The 16,683-nt window shown below is 35.5% G+C and overlaps 1 protein-coding gene across 2 annotated transcripts in view; it reads left to right on the forward strand.

The window, feature by feature from the left end:
• Nucleotides 1-16,683, forward strand: part of top2b (DNA topoisomerase II beta) — a 46,979-nt gene that overhangs the window by 19,357 nt on the left and 10,939 nt on the right. For both annotated transcript variants that reach the window (XM_073821744.1, XM_073821745.1), the window contains exons 12-23: nucleotides 3,442-3,599; nucleotides 5,180-5,305; nucleotides 5,414-5,524; nucleotides 5,607-5,712; nucleotides 5,799-5,908; nucleotides 7,603-7,695; nucleotides 10,295-10,409; nucleotides 10,542-10,663; nucleotides 10,865-11,013; nucleotides 13,976-14,207; nucleotides 15,185-15,319; nucleotides 15,412-15,612. In XM_073821744.1, the coding sequence (XP_073677845.1) occupies nucleotides 3,442-3,599; nucleotides 5,180-5,305; nucleotides 5,414-5,524; nucleotides 5,607-5,712; nucleotides 5,799-5,908; nucleotides 7,603-7,695; nucleotides 10,295-10,409; nucleotides 10,542-10,663; nucleotides 10,865-11,013; nucleotides 13,976-14,207; nucleotides 15,185-15,319; nucleotides 15,412-15,612 (1,658 nt within the window). The remainder of the gene's footprint in view (nucleotides 1-3,441; nucleotides 3,600-5,179; nucleotides 5,306-5,413; nucleotides 5,525-5,606; nucleotides 5,713-5,798; nucleotides 5,909-7,602; nucleotides 7,696-10,294; nucleotides 10,410-10,541; nucleotides 10,664-10,864; nucleotides 11,014-13,975; nucleotides 14,208-15,184; nucleotides 15,320-15,411; nucleotides 15,613-16,683) is intronic.

Raw genomic sequence — 16,683 nt, forward strand, 5'->3', positions numbered from 1 at the left:
TGACTTTAACTAGGAAAACATTACATTCGTTTCTTACCACTGAATTAACGATGATGTGCTTCCCTCTTTTGGTCACTGAACGAAAACTTCTTGGTTAATATTATGGTTAACATATGTAAAGACGTGTCAAATCTCCCTAAAATAACAATATTTACTCTCGTATATATATATATATATATATATATATATATATATATATTAGTTATAATGAATTATCTATTATAGAGATCAATCAACAAACTTTAGTCAGTCAGTAAAACGAAATGACCGTGATGAAATGATTTTTTAAATTACGTAAGCGCGCCGCTTTATGTTGAGGACAGGAGAAAGCGTGTGATTGAGTAAAGAAATAAACAGTGTTTATAATATGATTTTCATACACTTAACCTTGGCTTATTTTAGCTATAAAATTAAAATTATATTATCATTATAATGCGGTTTGACCACTTTGATGTAATTTATTAAAAGCTTGTTTCGGACATGAGATTCTAGTTTGTTTATGATGAAAAAAAATACATTTCAGCATTAGAAAAATCAGAGTCATCTGCAAAGTTTTAATTCGTTTACATGGTAATAACTACAAAAAACTGCAGGGAGCGTTCTGGGAAGGTTCTTTTTAGGTTATAAAATAAAAACTAAAAATAACCTGCAGGGAACGTTCTGGGAACGTTCTCTGTAGGTTATAAAATTAAAACCTAAAAATAACGTTCTCATTTGGTTTCCGAAAAAAATAACCAAATGGGAACCATATGGGAACGTTCCCAGAATGTTCTGTGTTTGCTGGGTAGAGATAAAGTATTTATCTATCTAGTGGTTAAACCATGACATTACACATGAATATTATCTTTCTAGCCACTAAATGCCTCTAATTTGCCTCTTTGCACTGGAATTTAAAAACATTTTCTCTATTTTAACCCTAAATACTACACTAATTGTTATATAAACGATAGGCATATTACAAAATGTTTAATTTTAAATGACCATCATAATTATTGTGCATATTATTTAGTAACATAATCAATGCACATTATGTGTTAATAATTACTAGAAATTGCTGCAAATACAGCGAAACTCCTGTGTGTCCTGACTAATCCCATTCAAATATACAGTATTTACAGCGCAGAGTTTTTGGAACTATTGAGAGCTCCATGAACCGCGTGGCGGCGAGATCAAAGCATGTCGCAACTCTGTTTCTCAGCGGTTCTGGTACAGCGATATTACTCTGCAATATGCAATAGGACATACATATGAAAAATGTTGCATTATTTGTTTAGCAGATTATAACTGAATGACAAGATGAATGCAGTGCAAAATTACCTAAAAGCTAAGGATATTCAATGAAAATAGTTTCCAGTGTTTTACTAAAAACGGATACATATGCATTAAAAATGTTTCTAACTGCACTGCAATTTGTGATGGCTAGCGTTGTTCATTGGTCAGGCATCGACCAATAAAATGACTTCATTCCCACCCTAGCCCCGCCCCCGGCTCTGCTCTCTCACCTCTGCATGTACAAGTGCACGAGTGAGTTTTGCAACAGGAATATCGGAAAAAGAGCAGCAAAAGTCAAAGCGCTAGGATTTGAAGTTGTACTGCCAGATCTGAGAGGCTGTAAGTGCTGACTTGAGGTTGTACAGTAAAACTGAAGTTAAGTGCGAAAGCAAATATGTCGTACACACTTGCGTCTGTCATTTGTTTGTGTGGATATCACTTTACACATTTGTAGCTATTAATTTGCAACTTCAAATTCAAAACACAGGTGTTTGGATCATTGTCTGTGTGCAAATCCAAAGATTCAGCTTTTCAGATCAGAGCTGTGAGTTCATATTTCAGCTTACAAATACAAATATTAATATGACACGTTTTCACATTCAAATCAACAAGCTCTCGAGTTTTGCTACTGTTTCACCTTCATAGAATGGCAATATACCGTATATATCTCAGTATATTTAATGTAGTGAGTTCTTTTCATAAGGCACACAATAAAACAAAGCTTGAAAATAGTCTTTTTACAACAGCACCAAAAACTGCTGTAAATGTTAATAGAGATTTGAAGTACTTCCACTTTTGGACGCAATCTTTTTCATCCTTAATAAATTGAACTAGGGCTTAAACTAATGATCATTTTGATACTTGAATAATATGTTGATTATTTATTTGATTAATTGACTAAAGTCCTGTTCACACAAAGAACAATAACTAAAAAGATAACGATAAATAGGCCTGTCACGATTATTAAATAATCTACACTAAAAGTCTCGAAACAGCTTGGAAACCATTGCAACGTTTTGCCATTTCGCGTGTTTAATATCTGTTATTGTGACAAAAGTAATAGTGACAAAACGTCATAATTTTTAACAGTTTAACCAAATAACAGTGGATCAAAATGCTATCAGGTTTATGGAGTTATCCAAGTGAGCAGAAACAAATCCCTATATTTTTGTCTTATTTTATCATAAGCAATTGGATTTTGTTTTTTATACAAGTTGTTCATTTCGGTTTCGCACACATTGCATTAAAGCCCGAGTCTGACCCGAGCACGTCTTTTTTCCCCCTTTTCTCCCAAAAGAACTTACTGTTTCAGCTATTAAAATAGTTTCGTTTTGTATGTAATGGCAAAGTAATTATATTTTGTTTTGTTTTTTATTAAAACGTTTTAGTAAAACTTCCTTCGGAACTGTAAAGGGTCCACTTGTATTTGTGTGCACTCACAATATCAACAAAACATTACCTTTTATAAAATAAAGAAAACAAACATGATGCACTTTCTGCCGTCTCAGGAGCGCTTCAGGAAAATGAACCGAAACTCAGTGAATACATGCCTCACAAATATGATAAATATATCTATAGAAGGCTGTAAAATAAAAAAATAAAACAAATTTGTAAATAAAACAAATTGAAAACAAAAACTCTTTCATTATGTAATACGCAAAGATGCATTTCTCTCTAAATGCACGTCCAAAGAGGAGATTGACCAATGTTTGATCAAAAAAAATCTTTAGAAAAAAATAATAACTTGCATAAAGAAAATTATGCCTTTTAGACTTGTTCACACCAAGCCGAGCAAAAAAAAAACTGACTGTTTGACTTTATTCTCTGTGACAAGTGAGTGTCAGAAATGGAAGTTGCAACAGCTTTCAGTCATAGCACATGAAATACTGAGGCCAACATAAGAATATTATTAAAAAAGAACAAAATACAAATAAATCAGCTTCTTGATAAGCAAATGGCACATCTTTTGTGTAGCCTTTCTGGTCTGAACAAGCAACTTGCATGCGGAAATCAGTGTCAGTGTGAAAACATTTTATGTGAAAACGGTTTCACTTGTTGATTGCAGTTTTATTTTAGCAGCTTCTGTGTTTGCCAGATGAATTCTCAAAGTACTGTAAATATGACAAAGCTGTTTGAAATGCTTAATTTATCTTAATTCTCGTTGTGTAGGGGGGAAACACTCTTCGGAGTGCACTCTGATCCTGACTGAGGGAGATTCAGCCAAGTCCCTGGCTGTGTCCGGTTTAGGAGTGATAGGACGAGATCGATATGGAGTGTTCCCACTCAGAGGAAAGATGCTCAACGTGAGGGAGGCCACACACAAACAGGTAAGCTTCAAGAACCTTGACGTGGAGAAACAAACCATGATAAAAAATAAGAATAGAGAATGACAAGATTTTATAAGTCTTTTGGTTCAGCATGCATGTTCCAAACAAGTGCAGTACTGTTTTACCCAATGCAAAAGATGCTTTTTTCAAGCGTGCTTTTAGTATACTTCTTTTAAACAAAAAAATAGGAAAGTATACGTTCAGTCTACTTTTTATGTACTTCTCAGAAATATACTTAAAATGACATTTAAGTATACTTGACGTAAACTTAGAAAAAGTCTAAATATATTTGAGCTGTACTTGTGCTCTGAGAATCTGTGTTTTCATTGTTATATGCTAGGGGCGCTATTACACATCTTCTGTACAGAATTTCCAAAACATAAGTGAAGAAGAAACCGAAACAACAGATGCTTTCACATGTAATCTTTGGGGTGTTTTTATGCCTTTATTATCATGAATACTTTTTTTAAAGCTTTTTGTTCAAAATGTAAACTCAAAGTTTACTACTGTTATAGTATACTTTTATATACTAGAAAGTGGGCCAATTTAGTCCCAAGGATTATTGAAATAGTACACTTAAGTATACTACTAGTACACTTATATTGTATACTTACTGCATAAAGTATACTTATAGGAACACTCCACTTTTTTTGGAAATAGGCTCATTCTCCAACTCCCCCCGAGTTAATAATTTGTTTTCTTACCGTTTTGAAATCCATTCAGCCGTTCTCCTGTTCTGGTGATATCACTTTTAGGATAGCTTAGCATAGATCATTGAATCCTATTAGACCAATAGCATCGCGTTCAAAAATGACCAATGAGTCAAGGAAGTTTGCTGCCGTAATATGGCCGAAGCAGGCGGAGTATTATCAGAAATGAGTTCCCAGCTAGTTTAGCATTTGCACATGTGCTGCGTGGTATTACTGCTCCTGCTTTGGCCTTATTACGGCAGCAAACTTCCTTGACTATTACGCCGGAATGGGAGTGTAGTTCCTAATCTTATCAGCCTAGAAAATTGAAGCTTTGCATTTCCACCGGTCTTTGTACACGATATAACTGCAGAAGAGTCAAGTTTTAAATAGGACAAATATGGAAACTCGTTGGTCATTTTTGAACGCGATGCTATTGGTCTAATAGGATTCAATGATCTATGCTAAGCTATGCTAAAAGTGATATCGCCAGAACAGGAGAACGGCTGAATGGATTTCAAAACGGTAAAACTCAACTTATGAACTCGGGGGGAGTTGGAGAATGAGCCTATTTCCAAAAAAAGTGTAGTGTTCCTATAAGTATGCTTAAAAAAATAAACTTAAAGTATACTTCTTTTTGGTAAGGGTGTGCAGAACTTCTGTGTGTGCGTAACATTATTGGAAACTCCCATAGAATGGGACAATACTATAATAATGGGTTTATACTTTGATATTTAATAAAAAAGAAAAATTCATTGCACTGTACTGAAAATACAGTACTGAGGTGGTCTTTTTTTATTTGTCTAGTTATGCTTGGCTCTAAAATATTTCATTAGTTAGAAATTGCTTTTTGTGAATACAAATGGAAGTTGACCCCTGTTTTGATTGTAGATCATGGAGAACGCAGAAATCAACAACATCATCAAAATTGTGGGTCTCCAATACAAGAAGAGCTATGATGACCCAGAGTCCCTGAAGACCTTACGCTACGGAAAGATTATGATCATGACTGATCAGGTGTGATTACGTGCTTTAGTTGGTCTTCACTGATTATTTTTTGAAAAGGAACATGTCTTTTTTATCCACTAAGTATGTATGCATCATTTCTATTATGTGTACTCTCAGGATCAAGATGGCTCTCACATCAAGGGTCTCCTCATTAACTTCTTCCATCACAACTGGCCATCTCTGCTGAAGCACACCTTCCTGGAGGAGTTCATCACACCCATTGTAAAGGTATGACAGTCATCCAATGAAGTAAATGTTCTGTTTATCAGTGCTGCTGCTTCAGGTTTTATACTTGTTTTTTTCTCTTTAGGCCAACAAGAATAAACAGGAAGTGGCGTTCTACAGCATCCCAGAATTTGAAGAATGGAAGAAGCATACAGACAATTATAAAACTTGGCACATAAAGTACTACAAAGGTTTGTTTTTGATCGCTACTTATTTGAAACTGTTTCTATATGAAAACAAACAGAATTCATGACTATGTTTACCGCACATTTGTCAGGTTTGGGTACCAGTACAAGCAAAGAAGCAAAGGAATATTTCGCTGACATGGAGAGACATCGAATTATGTTCAAGTACAATGGCACTGAAGATGATGCAGCTATTACACTGGTTAGTTAGTCACTACTGTTCACTACTGGTCTTGTTTAGGGGTGCTCCAATTGATCAGCTACCGAACACTTTTGGCCGAGAATCGCTTTGGGATGTTTGCTCGGTGGTCTCTAAAAAGGCCAATCTCATAAATCGATCTAAAGCTGATGACGTGCCTGCCGTGAGAGGTTTTTTGCAGTGCGTTAACGTGTTAATGTCATAATGTCATGTTGTGAAAATGTCATAATTACACCATAATTGCATATAATTAAAGTCTAATGTGTTGCACAGTCAACACTCTTACTTAGATTTATTTGATTTCTTAGTCTTGTTTCCAGCCAAAATATCTAAAAATTCTTAAATCCAGAAGGATTTTCTAGACTTTCAGAAAAACAAGTCAAAATTAAGTGAGTTTTTATTTAGAATGAGCAAAATAATCTGCCAATGAGGTAAGCAAAAAAATCTTATTTTGAACAGAAAATGATTTGAAAATGTATCGCTTAACCCCATTGGCAGATTATTTGCTTGTTTCAAGCAAAAACACACTTAATTTTGACAATAATTTTTACTCGTCTCGTCTAGAAAGTAAGACAAGCATTTTTTGCAGTGCACATATGGGTTTTTGGCTAGGCTTAAAGGAAAAGAGCATTTTTAGATAAGGCAATAATACAAGATAGGAAAACAAAGTTCTTTGTTGCAAACAGGATTGCTTGTAATAAAGATTTAAATGCAAAAGCAAAGGCAGTAGAACCGACTGTTTCTGTCAATAGCCATTTTTTATTTAGAATGTTTGTGAAAACAGATGCAGTTTAAATGTTTTTCCACTTGCTTGAGCAACTTGATATATAAATCTAGAAGTAAATGCAAAAGTAAAAAGCATTGAATATTGTGTTGCTTACATTGTGTTTAAACTCGTCTGTGAAAGATTGCTGTACTGTGCAGAAAAACGAATCACAATGCTGAAAAAGCATTTTCAATAACACACTGCAAAAATGCTTTTCTTACATAGATTGTTTGTCTTGTTTCCAGCCAAAATATCTAAAAATTCCTAAAACAAGAAGGATTTTTTTAGAGAAGTAAAAATAGTCTTGATTTCATAAAAAATAAGTCAAAGTTGCATGCATTTTTGCTTGAAGCAAATAATAAACAAATAATTTAGTTTTCTTTTTGAAAAAAAAAAATTGGTTATCCTATTGGCAGATTATTTTGCTTGTTCTAAACAAAAACTCACTTAATTTAGACTTTTTCTGAAAACAAGAAATTTGTTTTACTCGTCTAGAAAATCTTTCTTGATTTTTAGAAGTTTTAGCTGGAAACAAGACGAAAAATCTAAGTGAGAAAAGCATGTTTTTTTCAAGAATTGCACAATTAAAAAAATGCACTGCATGATCAAACATTTAGGTGAGTTATATATGTATTCTTGAAAAATGTCTAAAAATGCTCTGCCCCAGCCCTCAAATTAAAAAACTGATTAAATGCCTAAACATCCTAATTGGAGTTTCACTATAAATAATTTGACATGATAAAAAGAAGGCTTTAAAAAGATTGGTGATCGTATCGATGCTGCTTCCTGTGATCGACAATTGGTGATCTGCCTCAAAAATCCTGATCGGAGCCCCTCTAGTCTTGTTTGTACTATGTTTACAGCATTACTTTTATTCAGATATCAACTACATATTACTTTGACGTTAACATCGTGTATGAACTCTGCTCAGGCCTTCAGTAAGAAGAAAACGGATGACAGGAAAGAGTGGCTGACTAATTTCATGGAGGACAGACGGCAGAGGAGGATGCATGGGCTGCCTGAGGTACTGCTATCAATTACACACTCCAACAAATGAAAGAGAAATGTTTATTCTGTCTTGGAGGACCGCAATCCTGCAGAGTTTACTTCCATCCCTAATCAAACACACCAGTCTGTAATTTTCAAAAAATTCGGAAGCAGTTCTAACAAAAGTTTATGAAATTGATAGTTCCAGTCCTCAGTTAGGATTGGAGTTGTGTTCGAAACCATTGTCAAACACACACCTACTCTATTATTAATTTCCTTTCCTAATCAGGCGATAGCGTTATAGTCAGACAATATTAGTCATTTAATAATAACTTTTTGTTTATTTAAAGGAACCGTATGTAGGATTGTGGCCAAAACTGGTACTGCAGTCTAGGGTTGGGCGATGTCGACCAATTTGGCATCGTACGATGTCTAATGTGAAACATCGCGATGGACGATGGCATCGTCTGCGGGGGCGGGGGTGAGGGATGGTTGTAGTTAAATAATTTATTCATAACGAATTAATTAATTGTAGCCTACCGTGTCCACCAGTGCTTAATTTGAGCCGGATCCTGTTCTGGAAAATGTCCGATTTTGGATTTTTGCGTTCCGGTATTTGTTTTTAAAGATCCGGCATTAACAAGTGCATTAGATCATGACAGTGCGTGCGTGCAGACGAGACAAGATCAAGCGCGGGTTTATATAAATGCATTTGGAGGATGTGTGTTGGTCCTTAACATATTTTCGACCAGTCAGCTTTTTTAAGTTCAATAATGCTCTCATTATTTGCTTACTGCTTAACCCACTCTCTCCAAATGCATTTACTGAGCAGCAGAATGTTTAGAGAGAAAGGGTAATATCAGAAATAATACCAAATCAAGCAAAATATTATGTATTAACATTATAAACATAGCTATAAGTTAGTTACCCTGACTCCAAAACGAATGATTTAAATGTAGAGGTATTTAGAACAGAACAGAAATGAGACAAAATATATAAAGTTAAGAAACTAAAACAAAGCGAAACTAAAAATAGCGCGTTGGGCTCACGCACCTCTGTTTTTCGGCACAAATCCAAGTGTTCCAACTAGGCTTTGTATTGTACATTCGTATTTCGATGGAAAAAAAGATATACTCTTGTTTTTGTTCCAAGCTCTGGCATATTTGGTGTAGTTTATTTAATCTAATTTAATTAAAATTATTTAGATTTTTTTTCTGCTGTTTTTGTATGCCTCATTTATTAATGTAAACGAACTTTCATGTAATTCGTTAGGAGTTCACTGTAATTTGTATTGTGATCACTAACAACTTCCTTGTTATTATTTCCTCATAATAATAATAATAAAATAAGTAAAGATGCAGAAATTGAAAGCATGCATTTCATTTGGCTATATAGGGATTTAGTGTGTGTTTTTCGTGAGCGGGTTGGTGCTGCGGCGGGGGCGGGGCGGAGGATCGCGATGCCGGCTTAGCATCGTGATGTCTATTGGCCATCGGCGATGGACGATGGCATCGCCTATCGACCCAACCCTACTGCAGTCACTTTCAAAATACTGTAGAACGGTGTATCCCCTCCCCCTCCCCTGTGACTCGAGGTTGCCAGCTAAGCTGCAGGATCCAGCAGGAACGTAGGCTACTACAAGGAGCTTCAGCCATCTCCGTCTTTCAAAGGCATCTCCTATACAAATCCTTTTTTTTTTTGGACTTTGTCACGACGTATTTCGGATTCATAACGAGGTCTTTTAGGTTTCGTAACGTTATACGTGTTTTATCCGACACGTTCGTAGCTGAAGCTGTAACTAGAGCAGAGCTGGCAACCCGGATGACGAAACTCTACTGACTTTGTGATTAGTCGATAGCTGGAAGGTGGCGCCTCAGGCACAACATGACAACATCAACATCAGTCGAGGGCTGCAACTTTCACTTTTACATGACAATATCCTGGCCGGACCACTGTTGTCAGTGATATTAGTATTTGAAATGAATGAATGAATGAATGATGCATTTATATAGCACTTTAATTATGTATTGCCATACACCCAAAGCGCTTTACAGTCACATGGGGGATCTCTCCTCAACCACCACCAGTATGAAATGAACATGATTTCTTAATGTCTAGTGACATGTCAGGGCCATTTTATGATTAACTGAAATAAATTTCTTACATACGGTTCCTTTAACTGTTGTATTAAATCAACATCTCATCTTAGTTCGTCGCGATCTCACAAAGCTCTATTATAATCAATCTATTATAATCATTTTAATTATTGTTTCAAATGTACTCCTAAATATTTGACTGTGCTCCTAAATTTTTTAAGTCCTAAAAAGAAAAGTAAGTGTAGAGCCCTGACGTTACTGAGAGGTGTAAAAACAAGTATGGATAAAGTGATCATATGCTGTAATATAGGCAAAAGACCTTAGCGTAGTTACTTCAGGAAACTCAAAAATCACAGAAACGAACATAAACTACAAGTGTCAATTGAAACTTGGCGAGACTATGTCAAGCCAACATTCAGTTTGCCTTCACCAACTTTTATTTCCTTTAAACTAAACTTTTATTTCTGTTTTCTTATTCTCATTGTCCAGTATGAGTGACTACTTTTAGGAAACTAATCCTTTTCATTGTGCACCTCACAGCAATTCCTGTACGGCACATCAACACGACACCTGTCCTACAATGACTTCATCAATAAAGAGCTCATCCTCTTCTCCAACTCTGACAACGAGCGTTCGATTCCATCGCTTGTTGATGGTGTGTATCTTCAGTTACATTCTTGGCTTCACTTGTAACCTTAATATATTTCTTTATTTTTGCTGTCCTGATTATGATGTCGATTTGCTGCTTGTCTGTGGTTTGACTGAGCTTCTGAACTGCTGTATGCAGGTCTAAAGCCGGGTCAGAGGAAGGTGTTGTTCACCTGTGTGAAGAGGAATGATAAAAGGGAAGTCAAGGTGGCCCAGCTGGCCGGATCCGTAGCTGAGATGTCTGCATACCATCACGGCGAAGTTTGTAGCAAACTTGCTTCTTACATTGATTTTGGTCCTCACTCTTATAGTGATTTACTGTGGGTTTCTTATCATATGCAACAGTCATGAAAAAACATATTTTAAATGTTGAATCCTTTCAAGTTCAAGATATTATGTTAAAAATGGCCAAATGTATGCTTAATGAAAATGTTTTGACAAGAAATGTTATCTTTTCTGCAGCAAGCCCTGATGATGACTATTGTGAATTTAGCCCAGAACTTTGTGGGCAGCAACAATGTCAACATCCTTCAGCCTCTGGGTCAGTTTGGTACCCGTATCAATGGCGGTAAAGATGCTGCTAGCCCTCGTTACATCTTCACTATGCTAAGGTAACATTTTATTCGTTTCGAAATATACTGGTGCAGAACTAAAAAATGTGCATTTTGAAGGCTATGAAAACACAGTGAATGTATTCATGTAGACTTGTGTAGGCCATACATTATGTTCAAAAACATAATGAATGTTTGGCAACCGAAATAAGTGAAAAGTCCGAACTAATTATACCGAACAATGACATTAAAATAGAGGCGCACTAATGCAGCAAACATGTGGGCAGCGTGGAAGCATTTAAAACTGTCTGAGAAAGACGCAAAAATCATTACAAGCACAGACAGCGAGAGACTGTTTAGTATTGCATCGCATGAGAAGAGAAAGGTGTGGTTGTTGCTGGTTTCTGTATGATGACTGATTAGTAAATAAACTACAGAACGCTGTGTTGTCTAATACATGCACAAATTGTATTTATACTTTCAGCGCTGCTCGAGCTCCTTAGCCAGGGTTCAAAGTCCAAAGCACGAGGAAAATCTGTGTGATGAGAATCATTCATAAATTTGCTGCTGTCAGCAAAAAGTACACTGCAAAAAATGCTTTTTTACTTAAAGTCTTGTTTCCAGCCAAAAAATTACATAACAAAAAAAAAATAGACATCTATGGGTGGAAAACAAAACTATGCACGCACGAGTATTTAGTGGTAAAAAAACAAAGAAGGGAAAAAAAACAAACAAGCCAAAGCAACACCTGAGAGAGCGCTCAACTAAAAGACATACCAGGCTTTACCAGACTGTCACCTGTAGCCCAATAGGCAGGCGTAACACCTCCCCCACAAAAATATTCCCCTGAGGAATACAATATATAAGTAAAGGGGGGTGGAAAACAAAATATAAAAAAAATCTTCAACAGATCCCGATCCACTTCCAGGATAGAAAGAGGAAAGAATAGGGAAAAATAGATAAAAAAAACCCCTCATGCTCGAGATAGGGCATCCGCAATTATATTATCACTGCCCCGAATGTGTTTAATGTCAAGTGTGAATGGTTGCAGGATGATGGTTGCATCTTATTATTCTTTGATTACGATTTTTCATCCGATGTAAAAACACTAAAGGATTATGGTCCATATACACAATAATGGGACTGGCAGACGATCCCAAATAGACTTGTTGCACAGCCAGGACAAGGGCGAGTGCTTCCTTCTGTACAATAGAATAAACCCTCTGATGAGGATTGAACTTCTTTGAAAAGTAAGAAATTGGATGCTCTATGCCATCCTGGCTCTTCTGCAGGAGTACAGCCCCAACTGCCGTTTCACTGGCATCTACAGCCAAACAAAATGTTGGGAAAAGTCTGGTGCAACAAGCACAGGAGCGCTAGCCAACAAGGCTTTTGCTCCATCAAAATCCTGCTGAGAAACGGTGGTCCATTCAAAAGGTACTTATAAGGTCAGTCAGGGGTGCTACAATGGATGCAAAATTTGGACAAAATCCACGACAATAGCCAGCCATTCCCAGAAACCTACGCAATTCTCGACGATTTGAAGGGACTGGGAAGGCACAAATGGATTCAATCTTGGCTTCAATTAGTCGAACCTGTCCATTAACCACTACTTTACCTAAGTAAGTAACAGTAGAATCATTCATAAATTTGCTGCTGTCAGCAAAAAGTACACTGCAAAAAATGCTTTTCTTACTTAGAGTCTTGTTTCCAGCCAAAATATCAAAAAATTCTTAAATCAAGGATTTTTTAGACAAGTAAAAATTATTTTCTTTTTTCAGAATATTTTTTTCAAAAATAAGCACAAGCTAAATAATCTGCCAATGGGGTAAGCAAAAAAAAAGAATTAACACAGAAAACAAGATTATTTTTCTAACCCCATTGGTAGATTATTTAGCTTGTTTCAAACAAAAACGCACTTAATTTTGACTTGTTTTTTTTGGAAAACAATTTTACTCATCTAGAAAATCCTTACTAAGAATTTTTAGATATTTTGGCTGGAAGCAAGACAAAAAAAAAATCTATGTAAGAAAATAATTTTTTGCAGTGTAGTACTGAGGTCTTGCGGTTTTCTGCAAAAATAGAAAGGCAACATTCATAAATATTAGTATTGTAATTTTACTGTTGTTCTGTGAAATAAAATAACTAAATAACTAAAATAATAACAATCATTCCAACAGCTCTAATAATACATTTATTCTAACATTTTCCTTTGCTCAGCAAGGCTGCATTTATTTGTACATTAAAAGCACATGCCTGATTCAAGAGGTCTTAAAATGGCCAAAGAATAATATTTTACTAACTTATAAATTTTTTGCTTTGTTAATAGGCTAGAATTTTAAAAATATTCAGTGATAAATAAATATTTTTAAATGTTATTGTTTTGTAATTGATTTTTTTTTTCTTTGAAAAGCACAAAAAAATGTTCGGTAATCGACCTTTGGCCCAGTGTGTAATTTTAATTTCGGTGCATCTCTAGTTAAAATATAGACATTACAGTCTAAACCAAAAACATCAACTGCTGATTGTTTAAAATCCATTTTAAAGCAGTTTAAATAAAAAATGGTAAACAAAAACAACGTATAACAAACACATAAACATAACAAATCGCCAATAAAAAAAAATCCCAGGCCTGGTCTTCTCTCATCTTCACTCCTTTCTTTTATCCCTCTGGAGCTCCTCCGTGGCTCTTGAGACCAGTTTGTGGCGCAGGTGTCGCTCAATAACATTCACTCCATGTCTAACAAGACAAAGCAACGTGTGTTCTAGTCAAAATTATTGTGATCGTATTGTATTGCACTGTTGTAAGAAGACTCACTTGCTGTGTTGAGTCTTTATGCAAAATGAAAATAGTAGCGTGACGTGCTAGCATGTACAGCAATTAAGGATTATTATCAATATATTTTATTGATTAATTGTGGCAGCCCTAATGCTTTAGTCGTAATTTTAAAACATACTGTTAACTAGTAATCATATTTTGCTTTATAAAAAAAGAAAAAATCTGTTTTTTCTTTTCTTACAGTCCACTGGCCAAACTGCTGTTTCCTGCTGTGGACTCCAGCCTGCTGAAGTTTCTGTATGATGACAACCAGAAGGTGGAGCCAGAGTGGTACATACCCATAATTCCCATGGTACTGGTGAATGGAGCTGAGGGTATCGGGACCGGTTGGGCCTGCAAGATCTCCAACTATGACCCGCGAGAGATTGTTAACAACATTAACCGTATGCTCAACCACCAGGACCCTCTTCCCATGGTAAGACCTCCCTCTTACTATTGTCCTGAACACTGTGTGTTTATTAGTGTGGTATCACATTTTATATCATGAGAACGGCTGAAACTTTAATCTTGGTATCCACCTCAATGCTTGTTTTCCAGTGTGAGCATTTTTAACTTAAAGCACACATATTAAGCACTCGTTTTGTTCCATTATTTTTACTTGTTACTTTTTAATGTACTAAAAATACATTAAAAAGTATTTAATTAGTAAACTATAAGTCTATCTATAAGTTTACTTTTAGTATAGTTGCAGTACAAACTAACAACTAGATGTAAACTAGTTGTGTACTCAAAGTTTGCTACTTTTATACTAGAAAGTATTGAAAGAGTACACTTAAAAGTATACTACTAGTACACTAATATTTATTTACTTACTACATAAAGTATGCTTAAAAATATACTTGAACTTTACTTAAGTATACTTAATAAAATAAACTTAGTATTCTTCTTTTTGGGTTCTTCAGTAAGCTTGAGAACTTTTTACTTAATTTTTACTTTCCTTTTTATTTGGCACACATCTAATTTACAGTATTTCGGCTAATACCATGTATGTTCATTATTACCACATGTCTGAACAATTCAGAGCCTGTTTTATTAGAGGAATTTGGTCTAATTTGCAGAAGTGATTAGCTATTGATAATTATTGATGACAAAGTAAATCTTTGGCAAACGTTTACCCAATTTTTTATTTTTTGAAGCGCCTCTGCAGAAGAGTGCCATTCTGTCCGTGTTGTTAAGATAGTAAAACTAAAGTTAAATAGTTTAGAAAACAAGATTATTTTTCTTACCTCATTTTTACTCATCTATAAAATCTTTCTTGATTTAAGAATTTTTAGATTTTTAGGCTGGAAACAAGACAAAAAAATATTTTTTTGCAATGTGGATAAAGGGATCGTCAAACTCATGTTCAAGTTCCAGTTACTCATTCTCTGCATCTGTTCATGTTTTTGTTAGCTGCCCAGCTACAAGAATTTCAAAGGTACCATTCACGAGCTAGGACAGAACCAATATTTGGTCAGCGGAGAAGTGTCTGTCCTGGACAAAAATACCATTGAGATCACTGAACTTCCTGTTCGCACCTGGACTCAGGTAAGGTCACTTGATTTTATAAAGCTGGATCTCTTTACTGTAATACTGGTGTTCTGATGATGCCAGAAATGCCATCTTTTTCTCTCTCTCAGGCGTATAAGGAGTCGGTTCTGGAGCCCATGCTCCAAGGATCGGATAAAACTCCTCCTCTTATCACCGACTATAAGGAATACCACACTGACACCACAGTGAAGTTTGTGGTGCGAATGACAGAGGAGAAGCTTGCACAGGCAGAGGCAGCTGGTCTCCACAAGGTTTTCAAACTCCAGTCGTCCCTCACCTGCAACTCAATGGTAAGAACCTCTCCCCCTGAAGCTGCTGAATCAAGCATGATTTCACATCTCCATTAATAATTAGGCCAAAAGCAATCTGCAGAAACATAAACCACTGCGGAGTAGATCACTACCTGTGTGACCTGTGTCATATACGTAAACAGAGCAAAGTAGAAGTCTTTAACTTGGAGTCTGAGTGAAATCTGAAGCCTTTGTCACTGGAGTCTGAGTCAAGTCTCAAGTCTCAAGTCATTTAATGGCTCGCTAAAAAATCCCAGTCAGAATCCTCATGCATTGAAATCTTCCTATTTACGAAGATGTTTTATAGGCTATAGACATAATATATGATCTATGATCGGGTGTTAAGATGTAAGGTTAATGTACATGCAGCCTGTTACTTATATGTTTTAATCCATTACCATGTTCAGAACAGTTTTGCTGCAATCAAATGCTATAATAAGAGTACTTTCTACCATGACACATGAGGAAAGATGTGACGCAGATATTACAAAACCATACAAATAAAGTATTTCTTTTTGATATAAGTCAGGAGTATTCAATTGAAGTTCCAAGAGGTATGGCCTCTAGATTAAAAACAAAAAAGTTTTTAAGTTATACCCCAGCCATCTAACAGCAATATTCCTAATTATAATTAGCCTACCCTCTTAAAAATAAAGGTGCTTGAAAAAGGTTCTTCACAGCGATCCCATAGAAGAACCATTTTTGCTCTCACAAAGAACCATTCAGTCAAAGATTCTTTAAAGAACCATCTGTTTCTTACCTTTTTGTAATCTGAAGAACCTTCTTTCTCCAAAAAGAACCTTTTGTGAAACAGAAAAGTTCTTCAGATGTTAAAGGTTCTTTATGGAACCCTTTAGACAAAAAAGGTTCTTCTATGGCATCATAAAGCACCTTTATTTTTAAGAGTGCACATGATTATTTTGAAATGTTCTTAGCCTACAGATAAATAATGCTAAATTTAGATCAGAAACATCTTGTCACATCCGGTTTGAACAGTCAGAGTCATAGGTTATGGATAGATAAACAGATAAGAAAAATAACTAGATTTGCAGCATTGTTTTTACTGCTGTG

The sequence above is a fragment of the Garra rufa genome, chromosome 17 (genome assembly GCF_049309525.1).
Source record: "Garra rufa chromosome 17, GarRuf1.0, whole genome shotgun sequence".
In the NCBI taxonomy this organism is placed as follows: Eukaryota; Metazoa; Chordata; class Actinopteri; order Cypriniformes; family Cyprinidae; genus Garra; species Garra rufa.